The 18304-nt window shown below is 30.4% G+C and overlaps 5 protein-coding genes across 5 annotated transcripts; 2 read left to right on the top strand and 3 right to left on the bottom strand.

Moving 5' to 3' along the window:
• Positions 1-3613: 3613 nt before the first annotated feature.
• On the top strand, positions 3614-3835 carry BN7_2956 (uncharacterized protein; the record flags this gene model as incomplete). The annotated part of the gene is made up of 1 exon (XM_011276515.1): positions 3614-3835. The coding sequence occupies one exon, from the start codon at positions 3614-3616 to the stop codon at positions 3833-3835; it is 222 nt and encodes a 73-aa protein (XP_011274817.1).
• Positions 3836-4915: 1080 nt separating this feature from the next.
• BN7_2957 (uncharacterized protein) lies at positions 4916-6235 on the bottom strand (the record flags this gene model as incomplete). Its single annotated transcript, XM_011276516.1, has 1 exon — positions 4916-6235. The coding sequence occupies one exon, from the start codon at positions 6233-6235 to the stop codon at positions 4916-4918; it is 1320 nt and encodes a 439-aa protein (XP_011274818.1).
• A 2860-nt stretch (positions 6236-9095) lies between these two features.
• On the bottom strand, positions 9096-10058 carry BN7_2958 (uncharacterized protein; the record flags this gene model as incomplete). Its single annotated transcript, XM_011276517.1, has 1 exon — positions 9096-10058. The coding sequence occupies one exon, from the start codon at positions 10056-10058 to the stop codon at positions 9096-9098; it is 963 nt and encodes a 320-aa protein (XP_011274819.1).
• A 1051-nt stretch (positions 10059-11109) lies between these two features.
• On the bottom strand, positions 11110-13146 carry BN7_2959 (SKN1/KRE6 family beta-glucan synthesis-associated protein; the record flags this gene model as incomplete). Its single annotated transcript, XM_011276518.1, has 1 exon — positions 11110-13146. One exon carries the CDS (start codon positions 13144-13146, stop codon positions 11110-11112), a length of 2037 nt encoding a protein of 678 aa, XP_011274820.1.
• A 3509-nt stretch (positions 13147-16655) lies between these two features.
• On the top strand, positions 16656-17708 carry BN7_2960 (uncharacterized protein; the record flags this gene model as incomplete). Its single annotated transcript, XM_011276519.1, has 1 exon — positions 16656-17708. The coding sequence occupies one exon, from the start codon at positions 16656-16658 to the stop codon at positions 17706-17708; it is 1053 nt and encodes a 350-aa protein (XP_011274821.1).
• Positions 17709-18304: the final 596 nt, after the last annotated feature.

Genomic DNA, 18304 nt, shown 5'->3' on the forward strand with positions numbered 1-18304 from the left:
TTAAGTCGAATACAAGTAACGATACCAATTTATAAGGCATTTTCATCATCCTAGATCGCGACAGGGAAAATTATTCTTGAAAAGTCGGAATTCGCTTAATCAATCAACCTAAAACCAACCAGATAAAAGCTTTTGTCAAACAGTACGACTGCATTAGCAGTCCTAAAAATCAAAGAGACAACCTTCAAAGGAGCAATCAACAGTACCCAACGAGAGATGTAATTTCTAAAGTAATAGACTGAATAAATAACCACATTTAGTCGTAAGCACGTGACAATCTAAATTCCGAGGTTTCGCGAATCTTACGTAATCAGATTTTAAGGAAAAACTCCAGATCAGGTTTTCAAATGCATTTTGAAATCTGTGTTTTGGGTTTTTTTGGAATAGCTCAACAACGAGACAAGCGGTTGAAGAGAATATGGGGTCATATTAAGGAGAACAATTTTGTACAGGTATACTGATTCTCAGCATGGCTGTAGCGAGTTTACTGGTGGAACTATTGAGGATTTCCCGCGACTTTTGACGCCAAATCGGGGCATTAATGATATGGAGCTAGTGAATGGTACCATTCGATTGCCAGGCCCAACATTACAATACAAATTTTTTCTCTCGAGAGTTGATATTCGAATCTGGCGTAGCTATGTTGAAAATGGTGTTTGGTGTAGTTTCTGTGTACTATGGACAGTTCGCGGATTTTATCAGAAAACCTAAGATCAGCTTTTCAAATGCATTTCAAAACCTGTATTTTAGCGTTTTTGAAATAGCTCAGCAACCATGGGAGATGGTGAGGAACGTATAGTCTCATTCGAAGGAGAACAAGCTTGAGCAGGCGTACTGACTCTCAGGGATGTTGTAGCGAGTTTACTGATGGAGCCATTACGGAATTTCCGCAAAAACGAGCGTAATGTTGAACACATAAGTGTATAGCGTTAGTGAGTAGCACCGTTCGATTTGCAGACCCAGCATTACAATACTAATTTTCAATATGGGAACTTGAAATCACGAACTGGTGTGTTTGTCGTGAAGATGGTGTTTAGTGCTTGTGTTTGTGTACTATACATTGTTTTGTGTATTGGTAATTCGCGGGTTTTCCTGTTCTTTCAATTTCCTGAAATCTTCCCAACTCCTGGTCCCTGAACAATATACTTAAGCAAACTCTTCCCATTTCCTGAGATCTTCCGAACTTCTGGTTCTTATATGATGCTTCCCATTTCCTGAATTCTTCCCAAATCCTGTGCATACTTTAAAGAAAAGTCTTCCCATTTTCTGAATTCTTCCCAAATGCTGGTACTTAAGGGTTATGGTTTAAAAATCTTTCAACATCCAATCCTTCCATAGCTGATATTTAGTGGCACATTGATGTATTCAATCCATTCTTATTCTTCATATGACTTTACATGATCACGGAAAAGCTTGTTTTAATCAAAAATCACCTTATGTTCTGATTCTTTGAAGGTATATGGTATATGTTATTGTTTTTGTTTTCTCCAGTGATTTGAAATCTTCACGTGAAGCAGAATGAGAAGAATTTTAAGGGTTAAATGTTGTTTGATTTGAAAATTCAATTTCCAGAATATGTCATACCTTTCAATACTGATTTTAATTGAAAACTAAAAATTTGTGGTTTTTTATTGGCCACTGATATTACTTATACTGCTGCTAAATAGGAAGATTCAAATGAGAAATGAAGTAACATGCTGTCTTCTGACAATTGCTTTGAAATGGATGCTGGATATATTGGAAGTCAAAGATCGCCAAAGTTCGTTTGATACTTCAAGCAAGTGGCAGTAGAGAAGAAGGCTCATAATCTTACAGAACAGCTTTACAAAAGTATAGGAAGCCACTCGGTGGTTTTTCAACTCAAATCTCGAATACACAACACTACGTTACTAAGTTCTTCTCTCGGGACTTGATATTATACATTTGCGTAGATATGATGGAAATGGTGTTAGGTGTAGTTTCTGTGTACTCTGAATTCTTCGTGGGCTTTCCAGCTTAACTACTTAAAGTAATACAACTATTCGAATCTCATATTCGAATCTCATGACAGTTATTCGAAACTGATGCACTTATTCGAAACTCATATTCGAAACTCATATTCAAAACTCATGACACAAAATCAACTTTGAACTGTTCGCGAATCCCCCGATAAGCGTGCTGCAGACGGTGGAGTTACAACCCTACCTATTCTATGACGGTGGGGTTCCAACCCTACCTAGGTGGAGTTACAACCCTACCTAGGTGGAGTTCAAACCCTACCTAGGTGGAGTTCCAACCCTACCTATTCTGGCTCTCTGTAACTAGCTACGTATTGTGATCGCGAATTACATTAAGTATGGGATGACGTAATCAGATTTTAAGGAAAAACTCCAGATCAGGTTTTCAAATGCACTTTGTAACCTTTCAACGCCTCCATCAACAACAAATGGCCAGAGACACATGGTCACAGAGATCGCAGGATTGATAGGCAAGATTATCAAAAATCAAGATGACGTTGAAGTTGGAAGAGGTGAAATTCAACAGTTTCTTGGGTCAGGAACTTGAACAATTGATCACCAATTAGGTGGTTACAGTGTTGGAGGTAATGGATTATATCCAAGGTTTGGTGTAAGACCAGAAAGTAATGATTTGAACACGTTTTGTTTGACTAGCTGTCAGGGGTGAAATTAAATACTAAATTTTTTTTGCTGGTAAAATTCCAATGGTTAGTAACAACCAAAGTGGCTTTCATAACTATGAAGTCAATTCAGGTAATGCAAACAAAAAGCTAAAGGAGTTAATAAAGTATTTATTCTTTAATTTTTAAACTCAAACGACCAAAAACTTTTATACCTTAATGGTTCAAGAATTAGGAATCTGTATTTTTAAGGAATGGACGTTTAAATAAAAAATGCATTACCAACAAGAAATAATATGAGGCCCACTTATGATATTGAAATAGATAAGAATATCATATTATCAAGCATATTGAAGGAAAAGGTTGATTCTTTACAAAATGATCAAGCCTTTGCTAAATAATCAATTGATTCAGCTGGTGATATATACTGATAAAATTCCTCATTTATACTATGATATATTCTTGGAAGTTGTGATCTACATTAAAATAAGTATGAAAATGAATTACCAAACTCAAGTTATGATATAACTTATCAAGGTATTATTGATATGGTATTTTCGAAACTCAATGAATTGGCAAGTGGAGAGTGTTTAATTTGTGATTAAGAGCACATTATGTTGACTAACTTACATCAACACACCTGAAGAAAATCAGCCCAAATTTATCATCAGTATTTAATTTATAGTTAATTTTTGCTCAACTTAATCTACAGGGAAGCCAAAATTCTAATTTGTTAACTTTAAAATCACACAATTTTAAAGGTATTTCAAATCAGTTGTTTCATACACAACTCTCATAGATCAATCTGTTAAATATTGGATTAGTACAAATGCTTCATTTAGTCATAATAATGATCAATATGTACTCGCCATAAACCATAGAGGTACCAACGTGGCATAAGAGGAGGGTTTAGGGGACTTAAGAGAGATCAAGGATCTAAAGGTATAGGCTTTTATAGGTCAGAAAATAGATCTGGAGGTTCCGAAATATAGGAAAATGATGATAACAGGAAAAGATGATAATAAAGACATTAAATTAAATCATAATGGTGGAAAACATTTCCGTCGTTACTCGTGTGGTGAAGAACGTTATTTTGCACGTAATTTTCCAAATTATCATGAAGAAGATTATTATAAAGATGAAGATGAAGATGATTATCATGAAGATGAAGAAGGATATCATGTAGATGATTATCCTGAGGAATTAAATATTAGCTAGATTATTATTGGCAGTGGACATTCTACCTTCTGTTTGTTGGTTCTTATCAATTTTGGTCAAGTTTTCGTGAAAGAGATTGAATATGCATAAGCATGACTGATTTAAAAAGATGTTGATTTAATTAGATCTTGTCAAGCTATGTTCAAAGAATATTTGCTTATTTATTACAATCATTATGTTGTTATTGAAAACTTATTTGTTTGATCTATTGTTAATAGATATAAATTGTTGTTCTTATCAAATATCATGAAACCGTATAGCTCAAAACTATAGGATGATATCTTCTGAAGGATTACTTGAAAAACGAAAATTAGGCTTGAAAATTAAAGAATAATAGTGTGAAAACTCTAATATGAGATTTAATGTCACAGGAATTAAAAGGAAATGAAAGAAAATGAAACATAAAGAGGTGATTAATTCTGTTATATGGTAAACTTACTATATCTTAAGAAACTAAGGAAAAATATACAGATCATGATATAAAGGAAGAATAATATATATCTATTGGAGTGTTGGAACTAATGAAAGATGAATATCAGTGATATGGTATCAATGATTAGATATAGCATATATCCTTGAAAAGTTTCCTCAAATTATTATGAATGATTTATTTAATTTGAATGACTCAAAAGGAACACGAAGGGAATATGATAAGAGATCAATTAAACAATTACGAACTTGAATTTTGAGAAAAAGAGAATCATGTTAAATCTACTAGATTCGGAAGTCAAAGACTTGGTAAGAATTAAAGGTATAATTGCTATACTGAGTATGAGAATAAGGAATCAAGTTATATATATATATAAATACATAAAGGTATTATCTGGAACAATAGCTCTAGCTGTATGATGTGTCACATTGAAACTGGTCCAATACTACTATTGAATTACATTAATATTGAGGTTTTCGGTACACCACGTATGTTATTGTTGAATTCCCATCAAAGTTGCGTTCAAACTATTTATAAGAGGTATTTACATTTCACATTATCGATAATAGAAGCTGTCATATATTTATATTAGATAATTAAGTAGCTGTATCAGAATTATTGACACCGATTTGTATAATAAACAAATCTATTTATTTATTACGACGACGAGCATTTTCCAAATCCCTTTGTCTTGACGCTTTGGTTGTTGCAGTCACAAATGAAGGTAATGGTTTAGGTACTGGTACCGTTTTTTGAAGCTTTTTCTTATAATCTACCTGATCTTTTAAGCTTCTTTTATTTGAGGTACCTGTTTTAACTTCGGTTAATTCATCAGTTTCAGCTCTGAACTTTTCATTATTTACTGATTTTGGTGTATTACTAGTTGCTGAACCAATAATTACATTAGCTTCTTTAACATGTTGTGGAATAATTTCTAATTCTTTATTTTTTAATTCAGCTAAATCTGCTGCAATAACACCATTATTTTGTGATTCTGTATCAGTAACTAATTCTTCATTATGATGATTCTTCTTTGTTATGGAATTGGTAGCATTAACATTATCTACTGAACTTGGTGTATTAGTTGTTGAACCAAGAATTACATTAGCTTCTTGAACATGTTGTGAAACAATTAATTCTAATTCTTTATTTTTTAATTCAGCTAAATCTTTATTTTGCAGATCAGTAACTTCTTCATTATGGATAATTTTCTCTATAGACATTTCAACATCACCAGACTCTAATTGATTTGTATTTGATGACTGTTCATGTTCAATTTCATTGTTGTTTTCATTTTCTTTGATTTCATTGACGTATAATAAGTTCAATAGGTGAATTATCTTGTCAAAAGAAAAATTAACAATAATTTCCGAATTCTTTAGATAATTGTTCCCTTCTCTTGATCTAAGTATATTCTGTAAGTAGCTAACTAATTCTATCTTCAATCTGTATTGTTTTGATCCATTAGTAAAATAATAATTTGAAATTTTGGATCTTGACTTTAAAAAATTCAAAAAGACTTGTTTGAAGTTCAAATTGGTAAATGATTTTAATTTTTCAGTGTCAACTAAGTATACCTTTTGTTGATCAGTACGTTCATCAATTGATTCATTCTCATTAATTGATTCATTCTCTGAACTGAACTTGATAATAGTCCCCAATTGGATGTTTACACTTTTGAACATTAATTTTTGGTTTTTAATGAAATCTTTTCTTCTATTTCTAATTTTCAACTTTCTTTCTTTTTCAGGAAGGCCATTATCAACATCACTTTTAAAGGATGTTCTAGAGGTGTCATACAAGAATTTCTCAAACAAAGTGAAGTCAATTTCTGATACATTGAAGATTTTGTGTTTGATGTGACAATACTTGAAGAATTCAAAGATGATAATTTGAGACTCTGTAATATCGAAAATGTTATAATAATCTTCTCCCAGGTCAATCTCTTCACTAGCAGTTGCTGTTGACATTTTGATTGTGATAGAATTTGATGATAATGGTTGATGTTGAAAAATTGTTGAAACTTGTACTTTTTTGCCCCCATTTAATGGTATATACTAGAGATCTAAACAATAGAGATAAGCGAAATTGTGTATTTTATCACATAAGCAAAAATGGTGTCACAAAAATTCTCCACAAGTTAAGTTAAAAAATGCCATGTGATTAGGGTTTGATTCAATTTAATTCAGTACTTGATGAATGTAATCTATGGTGTTTGACATTGTGTTTAGTAATTTACTAGTAGATATTATACTCATTATGATCCTTATGCTAACCGCTGTGCTATAATGTTGTTTATGACTTAAGCGCTGTATTTCCCATAATTCCTCTATAGCTTTAATATATTGTTTGTTGATATTGTAATTCTTGATAATAGTTGGAGGGGGAAAATCAAACTTTAATGATATTAATTTTTTGATCCGCCAAATCGGGTTTGAAAAAAATCACTTTGAAAATTATAGGGATGAATGTTATTTGATAACTGTTTTGATCAGTAAAAAGTCAAGATACTCGCCAAATAATGATAATGCAGGTTGTTATGACAATAGGATTTGATCAATTGAATGGGCTAACTTGAAAAACTTCAATAGCATCAATTGTACAACCAAATCAATCAGTGTTCAGTGATGTATTCTTCTTGTCAAAATGTACTTCAAAAGGTTACACTATTTGATTTTTGATTATAATTGAAAAAAATTACAGACCAATGTGAAAGCGCTTTAACGTGTGGTGAAATAGAATCAACTGGTATATCAATCGATTTCAATAGATTTGAAATTATCTGATGATATTTTTTTATTTAATTAGTTTATCTGATAAAACTTTTGCACATTTCAATGAAACCCATCTTAATGGTGATGGCCATGTTTTTAATGAAATCAAAGAATTTTAGGAACTACAGTGATAAGTTTCAACCAAAAAGATTCTGGGTAATTATCCTGGATTAATGATACAGGAAAGTGTCACTCTATTTGGATGTGGTGCATTGTCATTAGGTTCATCTGTTGATTTTTTTTTACAATATTATCTGATAATGCATTACTTACAATACAACATCAAATTCAATTCAATACTCAATTCAAAACTGGGGAACCAAAAGTTTTAAATGGATCATTAGGGAAAACTGGATGTAAATTGGGTTAGTTTACATCATTCAAAAGAGAAAATAGATTCAAAACCCATGCTAAATTAGTATATTTCTGGTCAAATGTACTCACTGTGATTGAAGCAAGAGAAAATAATGAAGTGATTAATTGTGAAATTAAAACAATTTAGGTTTATGATGAAGAAATAATGAGTTTTTGATGGCTTGGTGAATCAATTATTCCAAAACATATTCATAAACATAAATCATTAATAACAAGAATTCCAACTTTTCAATCATATTACCTTGGAACTTATTCACCAGATCTTATAACATTTCAAAGGTAAAATTTTCCTTGTGGGGGAATATGAATTATTTGAATTGGTTCTATATCAAATTGGATAGAATCCAAGGATAAAACCAAAAGTTTGTATATTGGTAATGATGATCAAGAAGCGGTTGGATTACCAAAATCAAATAAAGATATAAAACAGCTTGTATCAAGGCATTGATTGATCTTCCCAAGACAAATGCAACAAGATTTTTAACATCTGATATTAGTGAAGATCAATATGAACATCAAATTAATGATCTTTTATAATCATGTATGAAGGATTCTAATCATTAACACTGGCATTAAAAATTACGAAGATTTATAATATGCAATTTTCAATTTTAATGATCAGTCAGATTTATTCCAATTTTTTAGAATCATTCATACTAAGTGGATTAGTTGAAATGCTTTTACTTTTAGTTTCAAAAGTCATAATTTCTTGTTATAACACCAAGGAAGATAAGGAAAACTAAGAACAGTATGATTTGTCCTTTAGATAGTAAAAGTCTGGATATTTATCATATTATAAATTTACTTTAATCAAACGGATTAAGAGATAGCTATTTCATATTTGGAATAAACTTTTAGGTGAATGCATTACACAATTTTCTAGATTGTTTCAAGATATTCATAGTATGATATCATAAAGATTCTGTTATAATTTTTGGTTGTTTGATATATATTCTAACAGAAAGACAATATCCAACTGAAAACTTCATTGGTGCTGGTGATGAAATAGATGTCAAATTGACTTTATACTATGTTTCACTTGATGGATATCTTATTGAATTTTCTCATGAAATGGTGACAAGATACTTATTAATTACCCATATCTTGAACTTTTATTAAATTATGATTAAAGTTTTGTTTTTTGCAATGATAAATGAATGTTTTGAAGATACATTATTAAATGAAGGTGAATCATCAAGTTCAAAATGGAAATTAAAGTTCATGAAAAAGGTTTGGATGAACGTCAAAGTTCATTCTTGAAACTTTTTGCTAAACTTCTAGAAACTTTTAATTTCAACTAAAGTTACATTGCTAGATGATGTTATCTACACTTGGACAAAACCTCTAGTGGAAAGTTGTATCACATCACTACTTATCATTGAAGAAAAAGTTTGTTCTTCTTGATGTTTTTTCAAGAGCTACATATTTTGATAAGAATTTATACGTGATTTAGAAGCTCTTGGGTATTTAGCCAATTTTTATAAATCAACTATCCAAAGAAACCATCAGGTTATATTCACTTTGTATAACTTGGTCTAATTGTGCTTATACATTGATACACCAAAGGGTACTACATAACAAAACCTAGGTAATTGTGTTCCTTATATAGTTGTTATAATAGCTGTGATATAAAGTGATGAGTATGAATTGTAATTGCATATTTGTATAGTTATTTATAATATCATCCGATATAATAAGTAATAGAATTGTAATTGAATAAATTTTTGCTAATAACACCTTTCATATAAAGTAAAATAAGTATTGTGATCAAAATCAAACCAAAAATACCAACCAAAAGAAAATCTGGTCTCTTTTTACCTTTAACAACATCAATAGCTTCACCTTTAGGGTCCTCTTCACCTTTAGCAATATCAATATCTTCACTTTCAATATTTTTTTCAGCTCTATTCTCATAATCAATTGATTCAGCTTTATTTAATTCTTCACCTCTATTCTCATAATCAATTGATTCAACTTTATTTGATTCTTCTTTACCAACAATTTCTTGATCTCCATCACCTCTACTATCAACGTTTATTGGTTTTGCAACTTTACACTGAAATGTTTCCAGTAAATATTTCAACACTGCTTTAGAATTGAAATTTGTAATTGTTTCGTATCGTCTTAAGATACCTTGATCTTTAAGTTTTGAATGTACTTTTTCAAAGAATTGTTTTTTAACAGCAGGTGTAAGAGCTTTATTGCTAAAGAACTCCTTTCTTTTTTGACATAATGCAACTTCTTCAGAGGCTTGTTTGAGTATTTGTTGAGGAATAATATTAGGATTGATGATGAACGTTTCTTGAGTTTGAGGTTCTTCAGGTGTAGATGTATTTGATTCTATATTTTCATGTTGTACATATAAGATTCCAGCACTAATTCTAATCCTTCTTTTAGATACTTTATTATTCCTAAAGAAAAGATTTCTTTTTCTCAAATTTTCTTTAATATCTTTCTTTGTAATACCATCGTCTAATGTAAGGTTGCATCCTTTGAATCGGGAGTTTGTTTGTTTCAAAAAATTCTCAAACGAATCAAAATCTAATTGTGAAGTATCTATAATGTTGTTACCATAACAGAATTCATGAAAGTTGTAGATTGTCAAATTTCCTTCTGAGATATCAAAAAAATCATTTATATTCATTGTGGCCTTATTAATTCAAATGTTTTGATATAGGTTGATGAAGTCTCCAGCTGTTACAACTTGTAATTTTAAATATATGATTCAATATTGATCTTTGTGTCACCAATTATACGATACGACTTAATCAAAACATAAATACTTGTTAAATTTTTGGATATCTTTTAAATATATAAACAATGGGATTTTGTGGATGTGGAATCTGGATGTGGAGTACAAAACATTTCATAATCTAAGGGCACACTCATAAATACAGCGCTATTATATGCTATAGTAATTTACTAGTAGATATTATACTCATTATGATCCTTACACTAACCGCTGTGCTATAATGTTGTTTATATCTTAAACGCTGTATATTTCATTACTACTATATAGCTTTAATATATTGCTTGTTGATTTTGTAACTCTAAAGTAATCTTTTTGTTTTTCTTTTTTGGAACTTAATCTGATAAGTTTTTAGTTTGATGATCATAGAATTACAGTGTTTTTGGCTATCAAATGACTTAATTTGTAACTCTTAACTATGAGAATCAGTATATCAATGTTTTATAAGGTCATATATAAATGAGTTGAATATAGATAACTACAACTAGATTAAATAGATTATACTTTAATACATATCAATCATACATATAATTGATCACAAGTTCCAGCTTCTACTACATGTATCAATACAACATCTTCATAAACCAAATTAATCTTTTATTAATACAATTATAACAAATTTTAAAAAGTCAAACTAAAATAATTATATAACAAATACAAAGTACATGAATATAATTAATATCAAAGAAATGAAAACTCTTGCCTGAACACCATCACATATCATACAACTCATGAAAGAAAAGCTGATATATTAGCAAGAAATATAAAGCTTTTGAAAGCTTTAGTTTAATTTTTTTTATTTTTAATAAGTTTAGAGTCCAATTCATCATGTCATAATAAACATTCAATTCAATAGATTCATCATATAAATATTGAAATGTTTTGAAATAAATAATTTTAAACCAGTATATATCATAATATAACTTTAATTAATTAATAATCAAATTTAAGAACTTGATGATGATTGTTTAAAATTTGATGATTTACAATTACCTGTTAAAATATTTTTTGGCATTGAATAACCTGCATCTTCCCAATTTGTTAAATTAACATTCATATAAGCATTTAAATGATTTTGAATATAATCATAAGTTGGATAATCTTTTGGATCACAAGTTAAAGAAACTTGATCTGATGGTTGATAAATACGAACATAATCAATTGAATGAGTAACTGGAAACATAATTGAAGCCCAATCAATATAAGCCCAATTATTTGAAATACCTAAATTTAAAATAATTGACATTGGTTCTTGTGGTAAAGGTCTCCAATCAATATTACCATTTGGATGTAATGCATGTGAATGTAATGTATAAGCTGCACCATCACCAACAAACCATGTAACATAACCATCATCACGATCATTTAAATATTCATACGCATAAGTTTGATATGAAGGACCTGTTTCTTCATTACCAAATTCATTCCATTTTGGACTTAAAGTTGTAATACCTGAAACAGCTTGTTGAAATGGACCACCAGTATAAGTATTCATACATGTAGTTGAAGTATTATGAATTTCAACAAAATCATAATCTGGAATATACCAAATATCATAAGGAGCAACTTGTAAAGATTGAGAAGCAACACCAGTTTTCAATGTAGTATCAGTTGAACCTTCTAAAATATCTAATTCAGGAGCACCTCTACCAGTTCCTGGATTTGGATGATCTTCACCATCACAAGTACAAGCATTTAATTTTTGACCTTTTAAATAACTAATACCATCATGAGATGATTGATTTGGTGTAATACCTGCATCACAAGAATTATAACTATAAGGCCAAACAGCTTCAGCACTTGCCAAATATCCTGGTCTTGCTAAATTACCTAAAGTCCAAATACCTGGCCATAATCCACTAACATTACCATAATTTGGTAACATTGAAGAAACTTCTATATGACCTTGAGTAAAACACATTTTATTCCAACTTTGTAACATACCTGATCTATAAAATAAACCATGATTCTCAAAAGCATCCATTCTTAATCTTAAAGCACCTTCAGATGTAGTTGCAGCATCTGGATCATACCATTCTAAATCTTTTGTAGCATCATAATGAATATCAGGACCCATCCAAAATTGATCATCACCATCATAAAAAGTTCTACCTTCAGCAGCAAATTCATCAGAAAATACTAGAGTCCAATCTTGACCACCTCTTGATTTTTTAGTTTTAACATCATCAGGTGTATCAGGATCAACTAAACTTGTTCTAATTGCAGATAATTGAGGATATTGATAAAATGTCAATATTTCATAAACAGTATGATCATCACCATGATCAACAACACCTGAATAAGTTAATGCTGGTAAGATAACGAATAATGCAATGGCACCCAAGAATAAAAACAGTAAACCAAATAACCCACCAGCGGATCTTTTATCCATAGCTTTCAGGTCATTTAAAAAGGCATGTTTATCATCATAAGCATCACTTATTGGATCAGGATTATGAATATAATCATCAGCTTCTTTTTCATCAATATGTAATGGGAAAGCACTAACTGGATAACCACCAAAAGGATTTGAATCACCTTCAGAAATAAAAGGATTTGAAGAAGAAGAATCAGAATTATAAGAAGCTGTTGATTTATGATAATTTTGTTTTTGATCAGGTAAATTAGTTGAAGAATTTGCAACACTTGGATAACGATCAAATTCACCTGGAGATTGAATATTACTATTAACAGAAATATGAGCAGCAGCTTTTGAATGAGGAGGAATTGGGCTAGATGAATTGAATTGATTTGGATTTAAATAGTTTGAAGAGCCTGCAAAACCTGGTTGATGAGTATAATAACGTAAATCTAATGCAGAATTTGAATTTTGAATTAAATCAGTTGTTGAATCATCACTACCATTTGAATTATTTATTAAATTATCATCAGCAAATGGATCATTTCTTGAAGCGGAATCTGAAGAATCATCATGATCAGCCAAAGGCGTACGATCCGTCAGATTTCTTATTGGATTTGACATGATTTATATAATCTGTAGATGTATTGTAATGTAGCGAATGAACTTGTTATTGTTGTTGTTGTTGTTATTGTTATTGATTAACCGCGCACCCCAGAGATGATTGAAATACAGCGCTTTAACGTGTAGAACGGTGAACCCTTACTTAATGGTGTAGCGATTGAGAAGATAATATCAAACCTGTTGAAACTCCTGCTGAAAACCTTTTTGAAGACCCGCTGTTGATAGCACTAATATTCTTTTGGTTTAAAATGTTTTAGAAAGACAAAAAATCCACTTTTTTTTTTATTTTGTATAAGAAAATAAAAATAACAACTCTTGTTAAGGGATAATTGATAACCGCAGCAGAGTATATAAGCTGATGAAGATCTTTTAGTTGAGAAATGAATTGAGAGAGGATTCAAAGGCTGTGGTTAAGTCTTTGTAATGATATAGTTCCTCTTAACGAATGTGTAGTATAGTTGTTTTGCAATCTAGATGTTCACAATGATGGACGTTGTTGAATTCTAAAAAGTGTTGAAGTGGGTTCTCCCAAATATTTGTACTTTTCTTGATGAGAATATAACCAAGAAATACACGCATAGCCATAGGTACACTCAGAGAGGAAAAGCTAGGCAGGTGCGGAATAACCCCAGTGAGAAGTAATTTTAGTTTAACAGTGGACACTTGACAGGGAGTGTAGGCAGAGACTTAATTAGTTAGGCTCAAGAGAATAGACAGAGCTTGTTGAGCCATACTATTGAACTTTGAAGTGAGCTTACCTGGTAACAAAGACCCTGGGACTGTTGTTTTGGGGTTCCTGCGTTATCACTCATAAAGCCCGAGTATTCAAGCCACTACGATATACCACATTATCGATTCTACAACAAATATCAACATACGTATCTATTGATCAACATATATTTATAGATCAATGAAATTCCCATTTAAATCATTCTCTTTTCAAATATAAATTCATAACGCGTTTTGTTTTGTTTAAGACATTTCTTTGAAAAAGTTTTTCTCATGATCTCTTGGTTTTGATTTTGGTCAAGAAAAATATCTCCGTTGCTAGGTTACAATTGTAATACCATGAACGCGTTTCTGACCAAGATTATATACCAGTACAAATATAATTCTCGTGTACTAAATTATCTTTTGTTATTGAAATGGTTATAAAGTTGATATCGAAAGGGTATTAGTACAAGTGATAGGTTCTTTATACCTCCACTTATCATATTGATATTCAATCTAAACAATAGAATCGGTGATATCAAAGTATGTATGAATTCGAACTTCTTGCATTTTGCATAGTTACCATGGTATCATAATTCCAAACATCACTATATGATATATACTAGAGCAGTCTGAAGGATCTTGACTCTTTACTTTTGAGAAGTATATATAAATGCTTAAAGAAATTAAGCTGTATAGCTCACAGAAGTCAGTGCTTCTGTCAAAGGTCTTTGACAAGTGAATGTAATACTCTAAAGTTACTATGAATTAATATTCTCACTAGACTAAAGATCATATACTTCCAAAAACATTAATTCTAGATCATTAAGCGTATATACCTATTGATTACTAGAGTACCCTGTTATGCCTTGGTTTAACTTATTAAGACTTTATGATTCTAACTTCACATCTGAAATTCAGTTCTATATATAACTGAAAACTCATTCATAACTTCTGGAGATTGTTGGTGTTAATCATAGGACCATCCATATGATCAAATTCAATATAACCAATAAAGTCGAAAACACAAAAGTTTGGTAAGTTGATCTTTCTAGTACTGAATATATTCTCAATTTGAATCTTTGATGGCCTCAATATACAAAGTATTCTCAAAATCAATTCAGGAAGTTTCACACACTCACATTTTGAGAACTAATCAAGACTAGTTAACTCTAACTCTAAACAATATATACGTACCATGAAACTTATATGATCTATTTAATATCTTTAACCCGAATAATCATACTTTCAGAAATTCTTCAACCTTCTTATGTTTAATCAATCAAGATAATATTTATACGGGATTTGAATATTACAACTTGTAACATAACAATATAACATTATCAGCATGAACGCACTTTAATCAGAACCCCTATTATATCATTATTCACTTCATTTCTCTAGAGTTGCATTTAATGGATCATAAATTTTGAAAATTTGACAACTATCATATACAAAATTATCATAATTTCGTCAATAAATTCAAAAGCCATTGGCCAAAGGTTCTAGAATCACAGCCATTTTTTTGGATTTTTTTTTTCGTGAAGGACAACAACGCAGTAGCAAACATTCAAAAGAAAAATTTTTCAACAACTACGTAATCACTGAGTATTATTCTAATTAAGAATTAATTGGAATATACGTTGAAACTTTAAAGATGATTTAATGTCAGGTTCAAATTTAAAAAAAAGCTGTTAGATATAAGATATAGTTTGTACTACATATTATACTTGATAACTCATTTTGTATGTTCTTCTCAAATTTTGATTTTCAAAATCAAATATCGGAGTTAATTTTTTTAATTACCTACATTAATTTTAATCACCGAATTATGACATTGATGAACTTCATGTAAATCAAAATCAAGTTGATATAAATTGATAATCATAGTATGGACATTTTGATTTGATAATATTCATCTTTTAAAGTTTTATGTTCACTATTTTCATGAATATTCCAGATTTAACTAAAAATTTAACTCATAGCCCCTCAAATTATACACATACTTGGTTCATAACTTGCTCGATAGAGTTTGTGTATAGACCAATTCATGAGATCAGTAAATGAAAGATTAAACTTTAGACGAATTAAAAGTATTAGAACCCGGAAGAATTGTTAGTAATTTTGATTTGGTAGTTGGTATACCAATTCTAGTCAAATTTTTCACTTGATTTAGTCATGTGTCATAACTAGATTGTGTTTAAAGTTTTTCCAAAAAGTAATACTAAACACTAAATACAGTATGACGCTTAAGGTTTAAAGCTTATTTGAATCTTGAGTAGCTATCTTTTAGTATCAAGATATGTATCCATGGTTAAAACAAAATATTAGGTATAAGTATCATACACAATTTTTTCTATATGGGGTAAATCATATTAAATTCGATACATGACTTGCATATAATCGTAAACTAATGGTAATTAAAGGAAAATCATAGATTTTTGATAGACGATCGACTTGAATTTGAATTCTAGAATTGAAAATACTATACAACCAAACTTTATAATTTCACATATGGAAACATATCACAAAAGGAATAATCATACATATTGAAACATTTTATATGAATTTGATCACCAGATGAGTGAAAACCGTTAAAGCAATTTATGGATTCATACATATTCAAAGTATGGAGTATGGAAAATTTCTAACCGGATCAAATCAATTACCAAATATATAAATAAGTTGATTATTCCACAATTTCAATCATCTGCACTACAAAACTGTATATCTTGAAGTAAATCATTGATTATATTCAAATTATTCATTCCTTTTAATTTAATACGAATAGATTCACAATGTTATTTAAAACAATTGCTCTTTATATCACTCTTTTATCATCAATTGTTGAAGCTTCACCAAAACATCAACAACATCAACATGGTAAACAAATTGAAGGTAAAAATGTTTCATCATTATTTAAAAGAGGTTCATCATGTAAATTCCCAACTGATAAAGGTTTAGTTGCTGTTCAAAAAAATGGTAAAAATGGTGGTTGGGCCATGCATAATGATCAAGAATGTACTTCTGGTTCTTGGTGTCCATATGCTTGTCCACCAGGTCAATTAATGGGTCAATGGGATCCAGATGTTAAAACTTATTCATATCCAGGTTCTCAAAATGGTGGTATTTGGTGTAATGATGATGGTGAAATTGAAGAAAAAAGACAAGGTTCATATTGTGTTAGTGGTGCAGGTACTGTTAGTGCAAATAATAAAGTTGGTGAAAATGTTGCATTTTGTCAAACTGTTTTACCAGGTAATGAAGAGATGTTGATTCCAACAAATGTTGATGGTAATAGTAAAAGAACTTTGGCTGTTCCAGGTTCTGATTATTGGGCTGGTACTGCTGCACATTTTTATATTAATCCACCAGGTGTTTCTGTTGATGATGGATGTAAATGGGGTTCAAAAGATAAACCTCAAGGTAATTGGGCTCCATATGTTGCAGGTGCAAATCAAAATGATAATAAAGATACATTTGTTAAAATTGGTTGGAATCCAATTTATTTAGAACAAGATACTCCATTTAGAAATGAAAAACCAGAATTTGGTATTAGAATTAAATGTGATGATGATTCATCATGTTCAGGTGGTCCATGTGAAATTGATCCAAGTAAAGATGGTGTTAATGGTGTTAATAATGGTAAATCTAAACGTTCAACTTCAGGTGCTGGTGGTGCTGATTTTTGTGTTGTTACTGCTAAAAATGGTGCAAAAGCTAGTATTGAAGTTTTCAAAACTGGTGGTGGTGGTTCATCATCAAATAAAAAACGTCATGAACATGCTGGTCATCAAGGTAATAAAGTTACAACCACTGAAACTGTTTTCCAAACCGTTACCGTTAATTAGATTCATGATTAACTGTTCATAATTGAGATATTGAAAATACCTAGATGATTGATAGATCTAGTTCAAATTAGACTTGTTTATAGACATTATTTCCCTTCAGTTTATATGTATCATATTTTATTATTTCCCTTCTTCATGTTCAAAAATTCTTGGACATTTTGTTTTACTAAATACTTTTATAGTTTCTTCTTTCAAAAAAATGTTATTGATTTGATTTAAACATTATGTTTAGCAACGCTTAAGAAGTAGAATCTTTTGACATCAAATTAATTTTCGATAAGTTTTCGGTGTTTATAAAATCCAGGGAAATTTTAAAGTATCGGTCAAGCTTAAAAAGAGATAACATGAAAACCACAATAATACAACAACCAATACCTCCAAAAGACATTTAAAAGCAGAGAAACATTACGTTAAAATCATCTCTATTCATCCATCTAAAAAAAAATTATCATTTACTATCAAAAATCCGCAAAAATAGCAAAAAAAGAAGCGTGCCATCGCCTGGAATCGAACCTGGGTCTGATCGGCCACAACGATCTGTACTAACCACTATACTACGATGGCTTCTTGTTGTTCTTATTTACTCTGTTTGTAAA

The sequence above is a fragment of the Wickerhamomyces ciferrii genome, contig 00076 (assembly GCF_000313485.1).
Source record: "Wickerhamomyces ciferrii WGS project CAIF00000000 data, strain NRRL Y-1031 F-60-10, contig 00076, whole genome shotgun sequence".
NCBI classification, from domain to species: domain Eukaryota; kingdom Fungi; phylum Ascomycota; class Saccharomycetes; order Phaffomycetales; family Wickerhamomycetaceae; genus Hansenula; species Hansenula ciferrii.